Genomic DNA, 21,147 nt, shown 5'->3' with positions numbered 1-21,147 from the left:
AAAGAAAACATCAGAATAAAAACTATGGCACAAAGGTAGATGTTTAAGCTAGGATAGGATTCAAGCATTTATATACTTGTGGGGGTTTGTATCAGCAATAGAAAAAAAACATTTTTGAATGTCCTTGCATCTTGTCATTCTATTCCTGCAGCCTGACAAGCAGCACGAAGTGACGATGTAGTGGGTGTGCTGAGTCTGAGGTGATTGTGGTTACTTTGAGTATGACTAATCGGATGCATGAATAATTTTCTGTGATATGTGGATGGACCAAGGGGTAAATTATGTTCCGCAGTAAAGTAGGTGGTGGTGGTGGTGGTGGGGTTGTACATGGTGTGCTAGCAGTTAACAGATGAGGAACAGTCCCCTTTGCCATGCCTGTGCAAGTCTACAGTGTGTCAAAAGCAGTGGCGGGCCGTCAGGGCTAGCAAGGCCTTCTCTGCTTGCCTAAACAGAATCACAAAGTTATAGCTATTTTATAATTTAATATTTTTTCATCAATACACTACATGTATTATAATTTATAAAAATATTGTTCCCATTATCTTATTTTCTCATTGCACAGCTACTGTCTTCCTCAGTTGCTCTGCTTCCAGTGCAGCTTGTTTTAAGTAGAGCTTTTATATTATTGATTATATTGTTGATTTTCATTGTCTTCAACCAATCAGATCTTTAGTTTGACATGTTGGGCGTATTCTTTGACGTGCCAGAGCCTTCTAGCTGGCCTACAAGTATGTCAGCATTAACGCAGCTGGCTCAGCATTAACATGCGCTGTGATTGGTCAGTGGGCTAGCGTGACTGTTTTGAAGCTGAAGCAGCTTGCAGAAGTTAGTATTAGTAGGAACGGTTCAAGTTGAAAGATATGTAAGAAGTTATCACATTGACTTGACATTTTTAGCGTTTTGCTTGGTGTAGACTCTTTTTTTTTTTACCTAGCTTTGTTTTTTTAACACTCAATGGCTGAAGGAGGAGAAACGGATTTCTGGATAAGCACATTTCAGGAAAAGCTGGACAGGGTCGGTCAACCCCACAGCTAGCAGCCCTGAACCAACATGGAAAAGGATTTGTACAAACGGTATTTCAGCATCGGAGAAGCGTTGCACATTTTATGGCTGGGAATGCGTTTTATTTGCAACTGAGCGTGTTTGGAGCTGTTTGGAGCTACGCTACGCTAATCAAGGCAGCTACACGACACCATAGCAGCTACACGACACCATAGCACCACAGGACACTCAAACTACGGTGCTTTTGAAAACTTTTGGAGAGACCCGAGTAGATTTACAACTCAACGAACATGTTCGCAGGGAAACAGCTCCATAACCGAGGCCTGGTGTGCGGTCTGCGCCGGCCGGCAGGTGCCCGGCCCCGCTGCGAACTGGCCGCAGCAGACCGGCGAAGGACCTCTGAATGGAACTGACCCGCACCGATGTTCTGTACAACCGCGGTATTATACTCTTTGTTAACAAAGAAAGGAGGATGGACTTTGTCTTTAAGTGAACAGCATCTGTGGTAAGTGAAGTGTTCTTGTCATTGTGTTAATTACATTGATTCTGACTATATGTATCATTGTCCGTTAATTACGAAGCATCCCATCATCGCGGGGTTAGGGTCGGACATTTGCTTCTCTGTTTGGGCTGTTGTTTTCTTTAACAAAGCCAGAATGATGGTCTGGAGAAATGGCGATTGTGTGGCGATTGCTTTAGCCCTGTTTGAATCAGTAGAGAACAGCTAAACGCAGCGAGGAGAGTGTAGAGTGTTTACTGCTATTGTTTTCCGCTAAGCTAGTTTTAACGTATTGTTCGGTTCGTAAGCCTCGTACCGAACGGTTTAATACGAATATGTGTATTGTTACACCCCTAGACACAAATAATAACTGTAACTGTGGCGCCATAATGAGGTTATTTGGAGATGGAACTGTAGTCGGAAGGCCCAGGTATAAAATGCACGGCCCGCCACTGGTCAAAAGTCAGTTCACCCACCAAGGTCCAGCAAGGTATTTGTACTCTTCAATCTTTTTAGTCGTTACAACACTAAAAGTGTCCTGCAAAGCAGATAGATCCCCTTGCTTGCTAATATTAGGTTTTACTTGTACACGTTTGAGTGGAATGGGAAGTTGTATTCGGTATATAAAAAATGGGCCACTGACGTTGGTGATTACACTGTTGATGTGTCGCTCAATGTGCGAAGAAGTCATGAATCTTGGGAATGAGGTCAGACTGCACATTAAAGTTGTGGACTTTGGTGATCCTTCACTGCCACCGTGTTGTGTTGAAGGCTAAACTAAATTGTGTACTGTCCTGGTGGTTCCATGTGATTGACATGTTACTGCACCTATGTGCCTTGCAGGCAAAGGCATATCAACTGAGACCAGTTTCTGAAGGTAGTCTGTGACAATCTGATTGAAAGCCAAAGAACCTACGTCAAGGCCAGGTCTTTACAGTACAGTGACGTTTGCTGATTGTAAATGTTTCATGAACAGACGACGGAGGATAGGCTGAGCTCTGGTCCACAGACCTCAAAGGATGCTGTCTGGGCCTTTTGCCCAAATTGGCTTGCATCGGTACAGTTTTTGGCAGTTGCTGGTTTGTAGTCAAATGTACCAAGCAAATCATTTCAAAATACATCTACAACAAACCCTGTGTCATGCAAATAGTAAAGTCAAAATGTATTAAAATACACAGGCCCGTTTTTGTGTACATGCAGTATACTGTATATGTAGTGCCTTAGAACAGTAATGCAATACCAAAAGGTTTCTACTCAATGGTGTTACTGTTATGTTTTCATTTCAAAACAAAACCTTCCAGTACTGTCCTACTGTAGAACTGAAGAGGGAACAAGAAAGAGATAAAACATGACATCTTGCCAATGTATTAGCCTGCCAAATCGAGAGTTTAGTCGGAGCATGAAATGTGAAACGCATGAAAGTGGAGACAGGCGTAAAGGATGCAGTGAAGACGGGGGCATGTGGTCTATGGGTGAAGCACCCAGCACGTGTCCGACTCTGAGACCCTCTTGAGTACGGCTGACTCAGCCTTACCGCGCTGGGTGCATGTGTGTATGTGCGTGCAGTTATCGCCCCCTGCCTCATCCCCCCCCCCACCCACCCCCACACCCACCCCCCCCGCCATTCCACTGTATCCCCTCCTTCCCCCTCTCTCACTCTCTCTTCGCCTCTACCGCTGCAGTACCTCTCCTGCTCGCTCCTCCCTGCGCTGGCCGGGGAGACACGCGCTTTCTGCTTTTCCTGCCTGGCTGCTGGCTCTGCTCCAGCATCCCACCGTGCCTCTCTCGTGCGCTCTCCTCCCCACCTCCAGCCTATGTCTTCTCCTGTGGGTTTTGCCAGCCAGCCTGCTTCCCTGGCTGCTGCTGCTGCTGGAGCAGTGGAGCTGTCTCACACCACACTGCTGCGCCTGCTACCTCTCTGCATTGCTTCTCCTCGCTGCTTTACGCCTCACACTCTCCCTCGCTGGATAATCAACCGCTGAGTCTGAAAGAGACAGCGACAGAGGACGGCAAGGGAGGGAGAGAAACGGAGAGCCTGCACTCTTCATTCAACTGCTGCTGCAGTCTTCAGTTTGCCTTTGCCTCTGCTTCTCTGGCCTGCTTGGAGTGCAGCACAGGAGAACAACTGCTCGGTAGAGAACTCCCTGAAGGAATTTATCCTTCTCTCTTTGCGCTTCCTCCCTCTGTTCATTCCTGGGACAGAGTGCAGAGGAGGAGAGAAGAGGGAGGGACTGAGAGCAGGACTTCAGCTGCACAGCTCAGTGTCCCGCCTTGCTCCAGAGACACATGAGACAAACACACACAAACACATTTGCATAGATTGGACACAGTTCAGGCCGACCAGACTGGCAGACGGGGGACAGACTTGACAAAGGCACACGTTTTGTACACACACGTAGACAGACAAACAAACAGACAGACGGACAGACAAGTGGTGTCATGGCGTCAGTGGACAGCACCGGTTCAAGTGTCTCTGGTCGGCTGAGATCAGGGGATCTACTTCACACTGGTCTGGCAGTTGCACTGCTGCTCGGTGAGTTATACTTCTCTCTGTACCTTCAGCTGCCCTGTCATTCCTCCCTCTTCCACTATATCTCAACATTACACAACAACATTGTACTTCTTTCCTCTGTATAGCATTTTCATACCACATGCCTCATGTTGTCTTTCCATTTCAACTTGTTTTTATGCCCTCTTCACCTTCCTTTCTCTTGCTTAAGTATTTGTGTATGCGGCTCTAGGTGGGTGGTTCACAGCTTTCACAGTAAATCTATACTCTTTTTTTTTTTTTATTACTCCACACAAACATCTGCTTGTCTATCACGTCTGCTTTGGCTCCCCTGTCTCATCATTCGCTGTCCACATCTTAAGGCTAAAATGTATGGTGATGGCACAGGTGATCTTTACTTGTTGCTGTTCTGAGGGCATCAAGGTCAATATTTAACATCCAACTCTTGCCCGTTCTGAATTGGACTTGCGGTTGCTGAGCTGAATGAGTGACTCACTAGATGCCTCATCATGCCCGTATTTAATATGGTGATATTTTTCAGGAGGGAAATTGATAAAATGGAAAAGAAAAGAAATAAAAATGTAGAAAAACATATGCCTCTAAGAGTACAGTGTATTTGTTAAAGCTACAGTTATAACTTGTGTGTGTGTTATGGGGGGGTTGTAGTATTGCTGGTTGTGACGTAGTGGTGCGGTGCAGTGGTGATTTGTGCTTCTGCTCATACACTCTGCCTCCACATCGCCAAATGTACTCCTCTGTTTTGAAACTTAACACAGTTGAGCGTTAAGACACAAAAACAAGACCAAGGGGTTTATGTTAAGTACTTCATTTAAGTGCTACCCTTAGGTAAGGTACATCCTACTTGAGCATTTGTCACATTGGTCCCAGTAAAACCAATCTAGCATCAGTTTATCACACACTAAATGCTTGTACAAGGTCACTAGATGAGATGATGAAAAGGAAGAACGTTTGTGACGAACAAATAAAATATTAGAAAAGCTAACAACTAAATAATTCTGGAAAAATATACAGGTTATGGTCATCGGGTCATACAAAAGTGTTGAAAAGAGCTAAATCCAACACCATCTTGTCATTGCACCATCATTAAGACCATCTTCTCTTGCCAGCACCATTGTGCTAAAATATCAGTAGCACTTGTCTTGAAAATGTCACTCACTAAAATGTATTAGAGAGAATGCAGCTTTATTTAGTTTTTGTTTGGAGAGCATGTTGTAAACAATGAGATAAATACAAAGTTGATTATGATGTGGGATTAGCTGAGGAGCACAATTTAAGATGTTGACCTCATATTATAAGCAACTATGTGCTGATATACTTGTAATTATAAACCCGAATGTAAATCAGAACCTCTGTTCCCATCAGACTTCCACAAATCACGTCATTCAATAGAGTTGTCTATAATCTCATTGCAGATATCTGTACAGTATTCTTAATTTGAATAACTTGTATGTGTACGTAGTTTTCTTAGCACCATCTGGCTAACTATTATAGTTAGATTTGATCCCAATAGTTATTAAAGTGGGTTCACAATTATATATAAAATCACACTCAAACTACATGTGACCCATTTGGACTCCAACTGAGAACACTGAAACAATTCCACATTTTAGAATTTTTAGAGAGAGAGAGAGAGATTTTATTTGGCAAAGTTGTCAAAAGAACTCAGTAATCCCGCTTCATCACGCAGGCAACAAAACATGTGTTTTGAGCACTTTGTTGTCTTTGGTTGTATGGTTTATTATAGTGTGGCGTTGGCTGCTAGTCTGTATATTTAGTTGTGTTGCTTCACCCTTGGGATATTTGCTGTTGTAATTAGTAGGTCACCTTCTTTTATTCTGTTCTTAATTGCTACGAGGTCTGGTAAATCCGATGCAGTTGAGGCAAGATAAGACAATCTTATTTCAAAAGGGAAAAAAAGGAACCAGTAGAACTGTTACCAGAGAGCTAAACGGTGTACAACCCTGTATAGCAGCATGACATTTACATCTTGCAGACCACATAAGGGAAGGAAGGTAAACAAAAGCAACACATTTAACAATCTCTGGTGTGCTGAAAGTGCTTTACAGGAACACACTCCTATATAGAGCTCTATATCTGAAATGTTTGATCTAAAAACAAACCAGGTCCCACTGTGGTCCCTTCCCTGTCATCAATCGATCACCATCATTCCCTCATTTTCTGTTGTTGACCTTCCTAAGACCTTGAACCAAACTCATTTTGTGGAAGCCATCTTTGAGTGTCAATCCAATAACAATTCACAGGTTCTGATTTGTTTTAGTGCCGTCTTTCCATTCTTTGCAGTTCTTCAGTTTGACCTTTTGATTATTATGTCCACCATGTAGTGATATCATGATGAATCAAATGTACCCCTGCTGCAATTGCCATCTTATTTGTGGCAGTGTTGTCCATCTCCATTCTCCAACATGACAGTACTTAAAATCACTATCTATATTCTGCAATTTTCTATATTATACAGCATATGGTTATGCATCCTTATATGCCCATTACACAGCTGTTGAAATGTCATGCTTGTATAAAACCAACCGTTTCACATCTTTAATTCCTTTCCTTTGGAATTACATTCCTTTTGCAGCAATCTCTCTCAACAGAACCATTGGAAGCAGAAATGAAGCCAGGGAAAATACAACTGAAACAAAACCCCAATCAAAGCCAGATGTGGAATAAAGGGAAAATAATGTATATATTCAAATATTTCTAAAAGTCCTGGCCTTTAAACTACTCAACTCGTTTGATATCATGGTCAGAGATATGTGAGACATGACAGTAACTTGATGTCAGGTCTGCTCCACGGATGGTTCCCTTTTACCGAGTTGGGTTCTTCTGACTTCGGTGTGTTCATGAGCTTTCGGTCGTAATTTAAAAATAACATGGAAGGTAAAAAGAAAATGTGTTGTATGGTTGTATTTTATTGCTCAGGGCGTTTAAACAACACTTAGATAGTTGTTTCCACTAAAATCTTGCTTTACGGTTGTAATCTAATTTTTCCGATTATATCGACGCCACATGACGCAGCGCCAGCGCCGCCGCTGCGGTACCTTTCAAGATCAACATGGCTAACGTTACAACCTACAATTCAGGGGAGCAACTCCATACAGTCATTAATAGACATACCGTTAAGTTGTCGCAATAGCCAGGATAAATTGGCAACTAAAGAATTAGGACAACCCAGACCAGATTCAAACATCAAGCAGGTATCTACAAAGCTGGGGAAATCGTATAACCAGCGATTTCCGCGGAGCTGGTTTGAGCGGAAAGAGAGGCTAGCAGGATGCTAAGTAGCTAACGCTGTGTACCGCTAACGCTGCATTCTGTTCCATCGTGATGACTTAGTTCGATGAGGGGGCAATTGATCACTTTGCTGCTTTGAAAGAGAGACAAGCACAATGTCAATACAAGTGAGTAATGTCTTTTAAATAGTCACTTATGGGATTGCACTTATTTAACATCCCAAATAGTTGAATTGTAAATCGTTTTATTCGTTGCAACTATTCATCCCCAGTGACACTGCTCTTTATTCTGCTCTATAAAGTAGTTGCCTTTACATCTAAAGATGTATTCTTTACAAATATTATTATATATATATATTTTGTATGAAGGGTTTGCAAAAAAACATTGGACAACGATTCAACCAGACTGAAGATCATCAGAGCAATGGTTGAATAACAATAGAAGAGATCATCAGTCATTTGTAGAAGGAACTGGTAGATTAGATTTAAACAGGAACAGCTTCCTGTTTCAGTGTCAAGTGTTTCACAACAATAAAGCAGCCTAGAACAAGCTGGAATCAACAGGCAATGTGTTGCTTTAGCAAAGCTCTTTTTCAAACTTCACAATAGAAATAGAAGGTTAGTCTATTTCATTCTTCTTCTTTTGGGGACAAAACTATTTGAGATGCAAATACTGTACATCTGGTGTCTGTACAATATGTAGCCTCTAGCTGACCTAGGTTAAATCACCCATTGACCTTAGCCATCATCGTAACAATGTCCCCCCTCCCCATCCCGGGAGCCGCCACTGTTCATCATTCACAAAGAGAGGCCACTGATATTACAAGCCCTCACTATAACAGACAAGACTCGGAGCCCGGATTACCTAACGGACCAAACATACTCCTCTAAAAACAAAGAATCCAAGACGTTCAAATATGTGCGAACACACAAAACAACTATCGCTCCAACCCACCGACATTATACCCCTTTCATCCTCCTCACTCTAAGGTGCCATACGTTAACATATGGGATTATGCAACACATTTTGTTGAAGAGAATAAACAACAAACGGCAGAAAGAGCAATGAGGCAAACAGAGTCAGTGCAGCTCCGGTTATAGCACAGCAGTCGGTATCGGTAGTTGGCGTGTAAATGTGATAATTGTACCGCATGTTGTTGCTTGTTTGCGTGGCTATCATACTACACAAGTGTGTGTCTGTATGTGCAGTGTAAACGTGACCCAGCCTTGGCCGCTGTTGATTTAGTTACTTAGCTGCTGTTGTAGTTCTCTGCCCTGCTGTCACTTTGCTCACCTTGAAGAGGACGTCTCACTGCCTCTCCATCCCCCGTGACCCCTTCCATCACTTCCTACCCACTGCACCCCCTCCATTACCCCCGCTCCGCCATTCATCTCTCAACCCCCTTTCCTGTTCACTCGCTTCCTTCACTCTCACCCTTCCCATCACTTGTCCCTCCCTCCTTTTTCTCTGAGAGGTAATAGTGGCCTCGGTCGGTTCTCTATGGGTTCACTTGGAAACGCATTAACCCTTCAATCGGTGGCCTACTTAAAAAAAAAGAAGAAAAAAAAAAACTCACCTTCACAGTCAGCCAAGGACACACACGCTTGCAGTCAGTTGCTTCTCCTCCCATATGTGATTCAGATATTGATGTATCCCAACTGGGACAAGAGATATTTGATAGTGGAGCTAAAAATATCATACATTCCATTACTCATGTACACTCAAGTGCATGTGTTGATACCGTAGGAACAGACCACACATGTACCACACACAGGCACAACGTAACTGGTGTTGCATTATTACAGTGTGTGCATCTATGGATGGTTTGTCAGGACAAGCTGAAAACATTTGAGGGGAAGGGGGCGGAGGGAAAGAGGATAGTCGAGAGCAGAGGTGTAGAAGGAGGGAGGTGTGAAATCTATTTCTAGGCACGAGGGGGGGACACTCCTCTCAGATATGTAAAAGATCATCGTGCTTTCACAATGCGTGAGCCATTTAGGAGGGAGATTCTCCCTTGTTTTCTCACTTGTTTTCTCCCTTGTTTTCTCCCCTGTTTTCCTTCGCACCATTATTCTCTCTGGAGCACTTGTTTCTAAACCTTGCTCCATGGCGCTGTGCCAGTACTTATTGATAGAAGATACAATATTATTAATGAATCCACTTAACGGTGATTCAGACAAGCAGCCAGCAACATAAAACATTTTGAAACCTTTCAGCTGGCATCGATGGCACACAAAAAACCACACACAAACATACACAGACCGGCTCCTCACATCTCTCCTCTATTTATTTAGTTATAGCATCCCCGAGGAAAACGTTCTGAGAGCAAGTAAGACGGAAATATCGAGGGGAAAAAAAGAGAGCGACAGCAAAAGTGCCCAGTGCTGCGAAAAAAAAGAATCGTAAGAGCCCATTAAAAGAGAGCAAAACCAGAAATGGAAAAAGAACAAGGAGAACCCAAGTGGCCTGAGTTGCTACTGAAAGTAAAGGAGATGAGTCAAGACTATGAGGAGAGGTAAAAATATCGGATGTTAGAAGACAAGAGGAAAGAGGTGAGAGTACAACCAAACCATAGACACTGAAATACCTTTAGTGCATAATTATGTATTTTTAATGCAACATTCCACGATTTAAAACTGTAATGCCACATGAACCTGACAGGCACCAAAAAATGGTCTTTCTGAGTCTGTACTCGTGTGCACAAATGTATCCAGTTTCTTTTTCTCCTGAACTACATGATACTTTACCGACCAGACAGTTATTGAGAAGTTGAGTTAAATTCATGCACAGCACAGTCAATTGCTGAAATCTGGGGTCTGTTCACCACTTATGATCATTTCCCCGTTGATTACCAAATCCTCATGTACCGAATTAGCAATTTATTTGGTGACGAAGTCGGGGTTGGCTGCATTCACATATTTGCTTTTACAGCCTCGTCGCATTCGGTTCAGCACCACTGGGCCTAATACGGGACAGAGAAAAGACAAAGGAGAAAGAAAGAGGGGGAAAACACTAATGAGACATCCACTTGCTTACTATATCATCCAGGCCTGCTACACACTGCATTACACTGCATTACAGTATATGCTGTGACAGCATATATAGTCTGTGTGTGAGTTATCATGGCAAAATGTGGTCCTGGAGACACATACCGTAGCAGGAATAGGTGTATAGTCGAGATCAAAATGAAGGCCAAGTTTGAAGATGGGTGTGGTCTGAGCAAGGGTGTTTGAAGTAGGGGGGGGGGGGGGGGGGGGGGGGGGGGGGTAGCAAGAGGGGAAGGGGCCATTGGTCGCCCACTTTACGCCCCTGGCCAGATTTGGTGTCGCAACTGGTGGGATTGCAAAATTGTCTCTAGTCTCTCGTCAGTGTTTGATTTTTGCTCTCTTCTCTGGTCCTTGTGTTATGATACTGGAAGTGTTTGTTTTCATTCTATATACATTTTTAACATCCACAGTTGCACTTGGTGTTGGGCAACTTAATCGCAGTAAATTGCCTATCGCAGAATGGCAGTGCCAAAAAATGGCTATTTATCTCAACTTCAAAAGTGAGCACCCCAAATGATTACAGTGTGTCCAGAGCATTTAACACCCAATGTGCTAAAGTAAACAGGGATTTCATCCAAAAATGACTTGAGGGATTCTGCTCTAATGAGGTTTTGTTATCACTGATGTCCTCACAGAGCTGCAAAAACCTGCGGTGCGAAATTCTTATGTAGATGGCAAGTTTCTCACAAACACATAAGCATACATGTACTTTAACACTGTTTGCACCATGTCCAAATGCAATGTGAGCCGGAGCAGGTCAGTGTGTAGAAGAGCGTTTATAAATAGGCCCCCCGAGTGTGTGAGAGCACAATCTGAGAATTACACCAGCTGTCACTGGAAAAAAAAAAAAAAAACACAACATACCCGGCCCAGCAAGACCCAAATATCCAAACGAGATGAGCCGTGTCTTTTGGAAATGAAAGAGTTGCCGTGTGTTTTCTGCTTTGCACTCATGTCACATGACACCAATAATATTTTGTAATATTTAGTTTTGACTTGGGAGCATTTCTGTCACGCTGTCAGTTACCCACACAAGTCTTACACACAAACGGTAGCAGTGAATGCACCGATAGAAATGAATAAGGGAGAACAAATAAATAGCACAGCAATATATATAAAGTATATTTTCAAAATAATTCACAAATGCGCAACGTATTTTAAACTCTGATCACATTAACCATCAGAGGACAATTATTCACTCATTCAGATCCGGGGTTCATAGTCTAAAAATCCTTCTAAATTCCGGTGACATTCTGTCCTCAGCAACATGTTTTTCCCTACAATCGCTGGTACTGTGTGATAATTACTATGGTGCTTTCTAGAAAGCCAGGGGCAGGCCGGGAGAAGTCAACTGGTCTAATAGAACCAGTTGTTGTTTGACTTGGAATGAGAGGCTTTACTGGAAACAGGACAGCAGACTAGGTCACTATAGTTTGACTTTATGACTTATACTATTGATAATACTAAGATTGAGAAGCTTAACTGGTGCCATCAGCATCAGAGCTGACTCAAGTGAAGATCTTAAAAGCAACGACCGTCAGCTGTCAATTTGCACATTTTACTTTATTTTGGAAGGCTGCAGGATTGATTATGGCGACATCATCAGTCATGAATTGAGTTTGAGTCTAGACTCGAGAAATTCAAAGACACTAACAAAGAATAGTGAGCACTGTTCAGGCTGGATGAAAAGAATGTCATCTCATTAGCTGTACTTACTGTAATAGAAGCTACTTAACATTGTAATGCCATTACTCATCAGTTGCACTCATCTTTTGCAGTAAAAGCCCAGCCAAGTGAGCCAGCATACAAACATTACTGTCATTTATGCTCTAAAACAGGGTTTGAAAGCAAAGTAACCTGAACTATAATTGACCCAACTTCGAACCAGAATGCGTTGTTTTTGGTCCATACTGTATATGTGCCATACTATATTTTCTTTTTGTACTATCTTTTACGTTTTTTGTTTTTTTCTTAATCTTTTCCTTTCTCCCTTGGTTCAGGTGTATGGAGTGTTGGTGGACTGGAGGTCTCGACAGGTAAAGTGACTTACCTTGAAGCACTTAATGGCTCCACCGTCCTGCTGCCCTGCACCTACGCCTCCTGCATTGGCATCAAAAACCTCTACTTCAACTGGCACTATAATGACAATGGAACCATGCTAAAGGTACCGTACACACACACACACACACACACACACACACACACACACACACTCATGTGCAAGCAAGAGCAACTTGGACATACTGTACAAACAAAACACAAAAACGGCCTTTATTGACCTTTTCTGTGTTGCATGCCTTGGGCTCTTCACATTAACACATGCTAATGTAGATCTATGTGCTTATGGAATTTGATCTGACTACCCATCTCTGTGTATGTGTGTGTGTAGTTATGTGAAGCGGTGATTCCCATTGAGGGCGTGGAGCCCAAGGTCAATGTGTACCATGAGCGTGTGGAGTTTGTCGGCTCCTCAAAGAGCAACAACATCTCCATCCTGCTGTGGAACATCACCTTCGAAGATGCGGGAGAGTACATCTGTTTCGCCAGGAACCCAAAAGAGAAGTACCGCAACCACAGTGCTGTCTACACTCTTATAGTGGTGGACCAAAGTATGTGACACATGAATGCATGCAGCTGCACGCACTTGGCACACAAAAAAAAACAACCTAGCTTTAGATTACACCTGCTTACAAGTGCTTGTACCTTAAGACAGATACAAATGCACAGTGTCTCCCTGCTGGTGTCTCATCTCACTCTTTGTCCCTCACAATGTCTTTCCCTCTCTCCCTCTTTCCAGTGACGGAGGTTGACACGACTTTGACAACCATCATTGTCTCAGTGGTGGGTGGAGTCGTTGGCTTGAGTATCTTGGTCATGGTGATAAAGACCTTGGTTGTTCACTTTCTGCTGAAGGATGATGAGAAGAAGTGAGTAGGTCACTGACTATTATAATAATAACACAGGATGAAAATACAGAATATAGTTGACAGTTGACAGTAATATGCTTCTTATCAAGCATATGACTGACTGTACTTGCTATATGGATGTTTTAGTCAATTGCTCTATTACCTTTTTCATTAAAAAAACAAATTTAATAAAATAAAATAATGACCCAGATAATGACCGAAAAAGCCCCGTTCACATTTTTTTAGGATGTGTACAAACAAAACAATTAATTAATTATAACATGACCTTCAGTAATGTCACTTAAGATTAAATTATGTATTTACTAGAGATGTATTTGGATTAAGGAAATTAGAAATGCAGTTTAATTTCTAATCAAAACTGTCATCTTGACTAGGTTAATATGTGACTAGACCGTTGTTGTCCATGTTAACGGGACATTTTCTACCACTTAGCAATAAATGTGTAACTCACACATATCATGCAGACATATCATCGACATAATATGTGGCTACTCAGTGTGACTGCAGCTGATAAACACCAGAGAGGCCGGCCTATCTGGTCTGAAAAAGAAAGAAAGCGGCTTCTCTACTTCATCTTTTCACATCTATCGCAATTGTTATGTCAGTATTGAGTTGCAAAGCAGACATCTATAAAATATGATACATGCATGTACACAAAATGTTGCACAAGTGGCGAGAGACATTAAGTTCTTGGATTTTAAGTTCTCCTTAGCTTTCAGTTAACTTCCTTGATATGTTTTTCAGTAAAATCCTAATTACCTATTTCCAATTTGTGTCGAACACAAGATAATTATTAGGGTCTGTGAGGGTAAGGCAATGTAAAAAATCCCTGCAGTATATGTCGCCTTTATCACTTGTGTTTCCTCCCTCTGTGGGTGTTCATCTTAACCTTTTGGTTTCACTGTCCCCTGCAGCAAAGAGTGCCTGGTGAGCTCAGGGAATGACAACACAGAAAATGGACATACAGGAGCCAAAGCAGACAACAAAGGGACACCAAAGGCATGAGTAAAATGCAAAGTACGTCCGTATGTTTGTATATATGTTAGACAAATGTACAAGCTCAGAGAAAGCGCTGTCACCAGTGGACTGTTTTATCTTACTAGCGGCTAATACAACATGTACATTTCTATTTTAAATCATGCTTGAGATTCGGAAAGTGTGGAATGTACATAGGCCTGGATCACTCTCTCAGCTACATGGCAGCCCATTTGTTACACAGTGTGCAGCCTCTGTTATCGACTTCTGCTCTCCTAAAACCTAACAGTATAGCCTCAAGTAAACTGTCTCTGTTCCCAAATATACTTGCTGTTCTCATACCCTCTTTACATCATCTTAGAGGAATAACTTTGCACCGAGCAGATCCTCAGCTGTTCTTTTTTTTTTTTTTTTTTTTGACCAAATTTCAAAAATCAACTGCCACTCCAAAATAGAGTTAACCAGTCTCAGTTGGCAAGCTTAGTTTGAATCTTCCATCTACAACTCAAAGTCAAACTTGGACCCAAACAGACCTAACCAGTGGGAACAAACACACCTCGATGCCATGATGAATTGTCATAATCTATGTACTGCCATGCTGTCAACGGAAACAGCACAGAATACCCAAAACCAGAGGATTCTTCAACCAGAGTTTTGTTCATCAACGTAAGCCATTTTTCACTCACAAAATAAATAGAATTTGCTGGTTAAAACTTGCTGAAATATACATATTTTTAACACTGCTTGTAAAATGGCAATTTAACATTTAAGGACCAGGTACCAATATTGTAGTAGGCTACTGACTGAACATGTTTTACTGTTGTTGAGATAAACAAATCATACGCTGGTTTGCGAGAGTGTTTTCGAGGCATTGTTTGCCCCTTACCTTTTATTCCTGATCTGACCTTAAATACTGCCATTTCCAGCCAGAATTTTAACTTGCATGTTTACAGCAGGGTCCAGGTCTGACACACTGTTGAGGTGTTTGGTTCATTAAGGCCAACAGTAGATTTTGATCAGCTACTTCATAGCTCAGGCTGACAGACAACTGGGCTTTCTTAGGTGACTGAAGGATCCAGTTATGCACAGGTTTATTTTGTTTTGCTTTAGATGAAACACAGGTGCCTGTTCTGCTTCTGCTCCCTCTGCTGGTGGGAAAATAAAAAATAGAAAACGTATTATAAAAAAACCCCCAAAAAAACCCCAACCCTCATCCAAGACAATCCCTAGATGACCTAGCTCCCTAAAGAAATGAATGAAATGAATCATGCTGCTTCTGACTAATAACCAATGCATTTTTAGCATGTGTGCATTTTATATAACTTCATATAAGTATATGTTGTCTAGGACCACAGTACAGTAACATTTCTGTGTGTCTCTGTATGGTCCCATTTAACCCTTCACATCGCCTTCAATCAACTGAAGCTCTGTCAATGCTTGATAAACACCTCCCCACACTGCTCCAACTTTTCTTACCCTTTAAACCAGGTCAGAGTGATGGAAAGGTGGGTCTTCTTTTAGAGCGATGGCCTGCAAGTATTTGTGGGAAAGAACAGGGTGAAAGGCATTTTACACTCATTCAAAAGTGAGCGCGTGAATCACACAATCGAACAACTGTGCTAGACCTTTTAAGAAATTGGCACTTTGCCCAGTGGCATATCAGCAGGATATACTGTAAGTGGGGAGAGCAAACGTAATGCAATTCTCCGGGTACCAATTCACTACCAGATTTCTGCGCCCGTATGCAGATTCTAACTGGCTACCTGCCAATACAAACTTGCTCTGAGAACCATAAGGAAACACTTTACCACATAAATCTATTGATACGGCCTCAGTAACGCAGGAGGCACAGCATTGGGACAGATCAGTGAAAAAGAATGTAAAGATTGTCAGGGAATAGATGTTTAATATTGTCCAAAAATAGTATATTTTAAGTCATTCTAAACATAGTATTGAATATATTAATGTTATTATCAAATGAATGTGTGAATATTCTTATAGGCCAGTGGTTCATTTTTCTTTGCCAACTGTCTTATTTCATGTGACTCAACAACCAGCCAATATTTTCAGTGTTTTTGCTCAAAGTTCAGTTTAGCCAACAACTACTTGCTGTGACTGTATGAATTTTGTGCATTGAAGATAATAAGAAGTTTGAGTTGGGTTTCTAAATAGTACTGGTGTCTTAGCCCTAAACAGTGTATTGGTAAGTACAGATCAACAAGTGATCAAGAGTGTGGAGGGAGCTGGGAGTAAATAAGCAAAATGAAAGAAGAGATGAATATGAATTTAGAACTTGCTCAAACTAAACAGCTTGTAACCGGAAGATTTAGGCCAACAAAGTCTCCATTACATCACTTCTGCATCTCGTGATTATCGTGAACGTACTTAGAGCTAAGATGCCGACTGGAAACTAGAACCCGCTCCCGATGTGACTCTCGGTTGAGAGAGGTCGGAGAGGTCACGTCTGTGAAGCTGGCAGACGTGACCTGCCACACCCTCACACGTTGCTTGAATGGTTATGAAGGCTGAAAGCCACATACAAACATACGCACGCACACGCCTACACACACCCTCACATACTAGGAGCCACTGTGATACCAGGGTGTAGTACGATGGCCTTGCATACAAACAATACAGCACTTTTCCACCGTTCAGAGTGGCTGCACAAAACAGGAAATAATGGACGTGACTCAAAAGTCATTGCTCTTTTGTAACACATTGGGAGAGTTGACAAAATCCAACATTTTCAGGTTGTGTTTACCTGACAACGGCATTGTGTCAAAATGGTTTAAGCATTGTCCGAAAACATGTTTTCTCATTGGAACAGAGCTCTGTGGCAAGATTTTATTTCATATTTTTCCACCTCTGTCAACCTGCTGCCCTCTACAACTGGAGTGCGTTCCCCCTTTTTGCTTTCAATAGAAGCAATACGACAGACATCCGATTATGCAATAACCTGTTATAAGGCACTTTATAGACGTGTCTGGACTGGCTGTGATGGCAACTCTGTCTGTCCAAGGCACTGTTCATTGTACCGACGTATGTATCTACACTGTACTCATGTACTGTATTTACTGTATTTCAGTTGAACTAATGCATCGGCATTGGATTCATACTGTATATTAGACAGGTTAATCTACTTTGGAAAACTGTAATGGCTCCTTACATTGTAACTGTGACTGTGCAGTGTTAGAAGGGATCCAGCATCCTTGTGTTGTAAAACTGTGAATGTTATGGATATAAGAAAGCACTTCACACACACACACACACGCACACACTCACTTGCTTCATCGTCTGTCGAGTCTTGTGCAGATCCTTCTGTAAAGAGGATACATCCAAAGTCTTCCTGTAAGGAAAAGCAATATTGTGGATTTGACCCTGTCGGTTTGTGCACTTTTCTTAATTCATACTTTTAACCCTTATAAAGCATAACGGTTGGTTTCATGTCAGGATTGTGACGCATAACATTTATTTTTGTGGATACAGCTCCCATTGTGTGGTCCCCCTTTTTTATGTTTTCTGGAGTGAAGCCCATTATTATTATTATATATATATATATATATATATATATATATATATATATATTTGGGAGATTCTTTTTTTCATCTGTGACTATCGTGGCTTTATTTCTCTGAAGTGACAAAGTAGAAAACCTCCATATGCCCAGCAAACCAGACTGGCATATGTGTGAAAGATAAACCAATGCTATCTCATCTAATGCAGTCTAGATCTAGTTGTGGAACCCTGTGAAATATTGGCTGTTTTAACTTTGTTTTTTTTATGATCTTTGTTTTCTCACAGAAGCCCCTTTGTACACTCTGACCTGCCTTGTCTTTATCTGTCCTGAAACTTACCCGAGTCTTGAGGTTTGCCAACTGTTTGTAGTGATTGCTGCAGTACTGAGTCTGCCCTGTACAGTGTGGGATGCTTCTCTGCAGTGGTGCAGTACAGCACAGTAAATACAGTAGGACTGCCACCCAGTGGTAGATGCCCAACACATCAGATGGTCTTCCCTCTAGTGGAAGCTGATGAGACATTCAATTTCAAAATGCAGATTTTGATACAGATCGAAATGACTGCATAATGAATTTATAAAATCATTGCTACAATTTCCATACTTAAAACAACATAAACATAATATCAATAGTGTTTAAATTGTTGCGAATTGCTTTAGATAATGCTATTAATTGTTTACAAATAGACATAATGTTAACCCCGGTGCCCATTTGACATTGTATCTACATTTTAAAAAAAAGGAGTGATGTGAAGTTTACACTAAATATTTTAGGAAAAGGATACATGCAACAATTTGTACAAACATGAATCCTTTATCAAATTGCTCTCAGTGTTAGTGTTACTGTCAAATTACTCATTAAAATAACAAAGAGTTCTGACTGACCACTACGATTACTCAGAGTTAGTATTGCTCTTACTGCCAGAGCGGCTGAAACTCAAACTGCCAATCCAAGAGTCTCACGTCTGCTGTTGTTACTACACTACTTACTACAATGACACACAACTTATTTAGTACACTTACACTACAGTAATTATGTTGTATTACCATCTACCGCTCTATTAATGGTATTTCAGTACTAAACTGTAGAGGATATCGCTCTGTACTACTTCTGTATTTCTAGCAGCTGAAACTCACACTGCCAAGCCAAGAGTCTGACGTCTGCTCTCCGTTTCCCACATTCCACACAAATCAAAAGATCTCAACACTGATCTAATGTCAGTGTAGTTCAGCAGAAAAGATGATAAATAAAATGAAATGTTATAATTCTGGCACTAACACAATTGTGTTCCTTGTCAGAATTTGAATAATTCGAATTGTCACAATCATTTGAAGAAAGATAGTGAACTTCAAATTATTGTTAGCGATGCCAAACTGTGATGCATATTGTGACCTATTGTGTGTCAATAGTATATATCATGCCTAGCAAACTGCCTCCTATAGCTTTTAAAAGATATTATCTCATAGACCAAGGCTAGCTAGCTAGCTAGCTGGAGATTTGAATTAGAAGCACAGGCTAACACTGACCTTCCCACTGCAGTACTGAAATTTAAACAATTTTCAACAATGTTCGAGCGGCTGTTAATGTTATTTAGTCTTAATCAAAATAACAAATTATAGTATTTTATAGTAAGTCGATACCTTGCAGCAAAATACTATATTTTGCTCACATCGGCACAGTCCGTTTTACACACACACTAGACGTCTGCAACCCCAGGTTTACTGGATCAACGTTCCTCTGATTATTCAGCTGTTTGTCTGTGTTTGTGACCATGTTGCTCATGCTCCCTTCATGACTATGCACCTCAACCCTTTGACTTGTTAAAAAAAAAAAATGCATACTGGAAATAAAATGTTTGAAATTCCCACAACACTGTTGAGTCTCATTGTGTCTTTATCCGACCTTAGAGAATGCTCATCCAGTTCAATAGCTGATAAAGGAAGCAAACGCTCAAGTCTAGATTTGGGTTACGTATATTAATTCAATGGGCTTCTTTGATTCCTGAAATACTCATTGTGGTACAACAGTGCAAATATCATCCAGGTTTGTGGTGGCCAGGCTTGTTCTACCAGACTAGTCACTCACGTAACCTGCCAGATCAGTACAATTCTTACTACCCACACCTTTATGGCCACATCTGGCCTTTTGCGGAATCCAGCAGTCTCCGATATCTCTCTTTAATGCAACAGAAGAACCAATTTACAATGTGTGCATTAGCATGTTGGAAAATCTGTTTTTTTTTATAGCAACAACATAAGAACTGCTTTATTAATAGCTAATGTTTATCCCTTTTCCAATTAACTGATTTAAGCCAGATAAAACCTGCATTTTATTTAATTGCACCTCTCAATTCAGTTTTCATATTGTGTCATGTAATGCATGACAGATGGAATAAATAATCACATGTTTCAAGATTTCACACAATGGGTCATAGGCCTACTTGGGGCTACAAGTATTCGTCTGTATGCGAGATGACAGACTTCCCCACCAGAGGTGAGTCCAATGAGGATGGTGTAATCTGTGAACTTCAGGAGTTTGGCGGACTGGTGACTGGAGGTGCAGCTGGTGGTCTACAGGGAGAAGAGCAGAGGGGAAAGAACGCAGCCTTGGGGGGAACCAGTACTGATGGTCCGAGAGACTGAGACATGCTTTCCCAGCTTCACGTGCTGCTTCCTGTCAGACAGGAAGTCAGTGATCCACTTGCAGGTGGAGTCGGGCATGTGCAGCTGGGAGAGCTTGTCCTGCAGCAGAGACGGGGTGATGGTATTGAACGCAGCGCTGAAGTCTACAAACAGGATCCTGACGTAGGTTCCTGAGGAGTCCAGATGCTGAAGGATGAAGTCCCACTATCAAAAAGACCTCTCAATATATGAAAGTTGAAAAGATTGTTATAATGTACCTCAAGAACACAATTTTTTATTTTAATTCACATCACATCCATATCAACCTCGATTACCGATTTTTAAATGCGGACTTGGTGTCATATTCTGCATAATGTTAAAGGCCCACTACTTCTGTGATAGTTAAGACAATCTAAATATGCAATATTGCATATGAAAAGTTTGGTCTATAATGCATCTTTCCTGTTGTGTCGCCATCTGCTGGATTTGACCAGTTTTGATCTTGGTTATATGTAGTATGTCCTACGAGGCCGCCGTACTACTGCTAGATATAAACAGGAAGTTAAATACAGTCTATAGTAAGAAATAGGCTCGTTCGTGATGAGCTGCGTCTCGCCTGGAAAGTGGAGGAAAGCATGCAGCAGCAGGGGGCGTTGAAAAAAACCTGTGTTCAAGTCGGACAGTTTTCAGCTGCCTTCAAAAAAATAAACAGGAAGTCAAAGAAACGGTTACATCTACGCGTTTCCCATCATGCCCTGGGTCAGCGGCGCCTGCCTCTAAAA

General features: G+C 41.5%; 1 protein-coding gene across 1 annotated transcript; it reads left to right on the top strand.

Annotated features, from left to right (window-relative positions):
• The first annotated feature begins 3,515 nt into the window (after positions 1 to 3,515).
• LOC306700837 (sodium channel regulatory subunit beta-4-like) lies at positions 3,516 to 19,604 on the top strand. The gene is made up of 5 exons (XM_079165962.1): positions 3,516 to 4,034; positions 12,328 to 12,491; positions 12,717 to 12,936; positions 13,125 to 13,254; positions 14,169 to 19,604. The coding sequence occupies exons 1-5, from the start codon at positions 3,941 to 3,943 to the stop codon at positions 14,257 to 14,259; spliced, it is 699 nt and encodes a 232-aa protein (XP_079022088.1). The 5' UTR covers positions 3,516 to 3,940; the 3' UTR covers positions 14,260 to 19,604.
• The last annotated feature ends 1,543 nt before the right edge of the window (positions 19,605 to 21,147 follow it).

This window comes from Pholis gunnellus (assembly GCF_910591455.1).
Source record: "Pholis gunnellus genome assembly, chromosome: 9".
Lineage (NCBI taxonomy): Eukaryota > Metazoa > Chordata > Actinopteri > Perciformes > Pholidae > Pholis > Pholis gunnellus.
The sequence above is the reverse complement of the archived record's forward strand: the minus strand, read 5'-3'. Positions and strand labels throughout refer to the sequence as shown.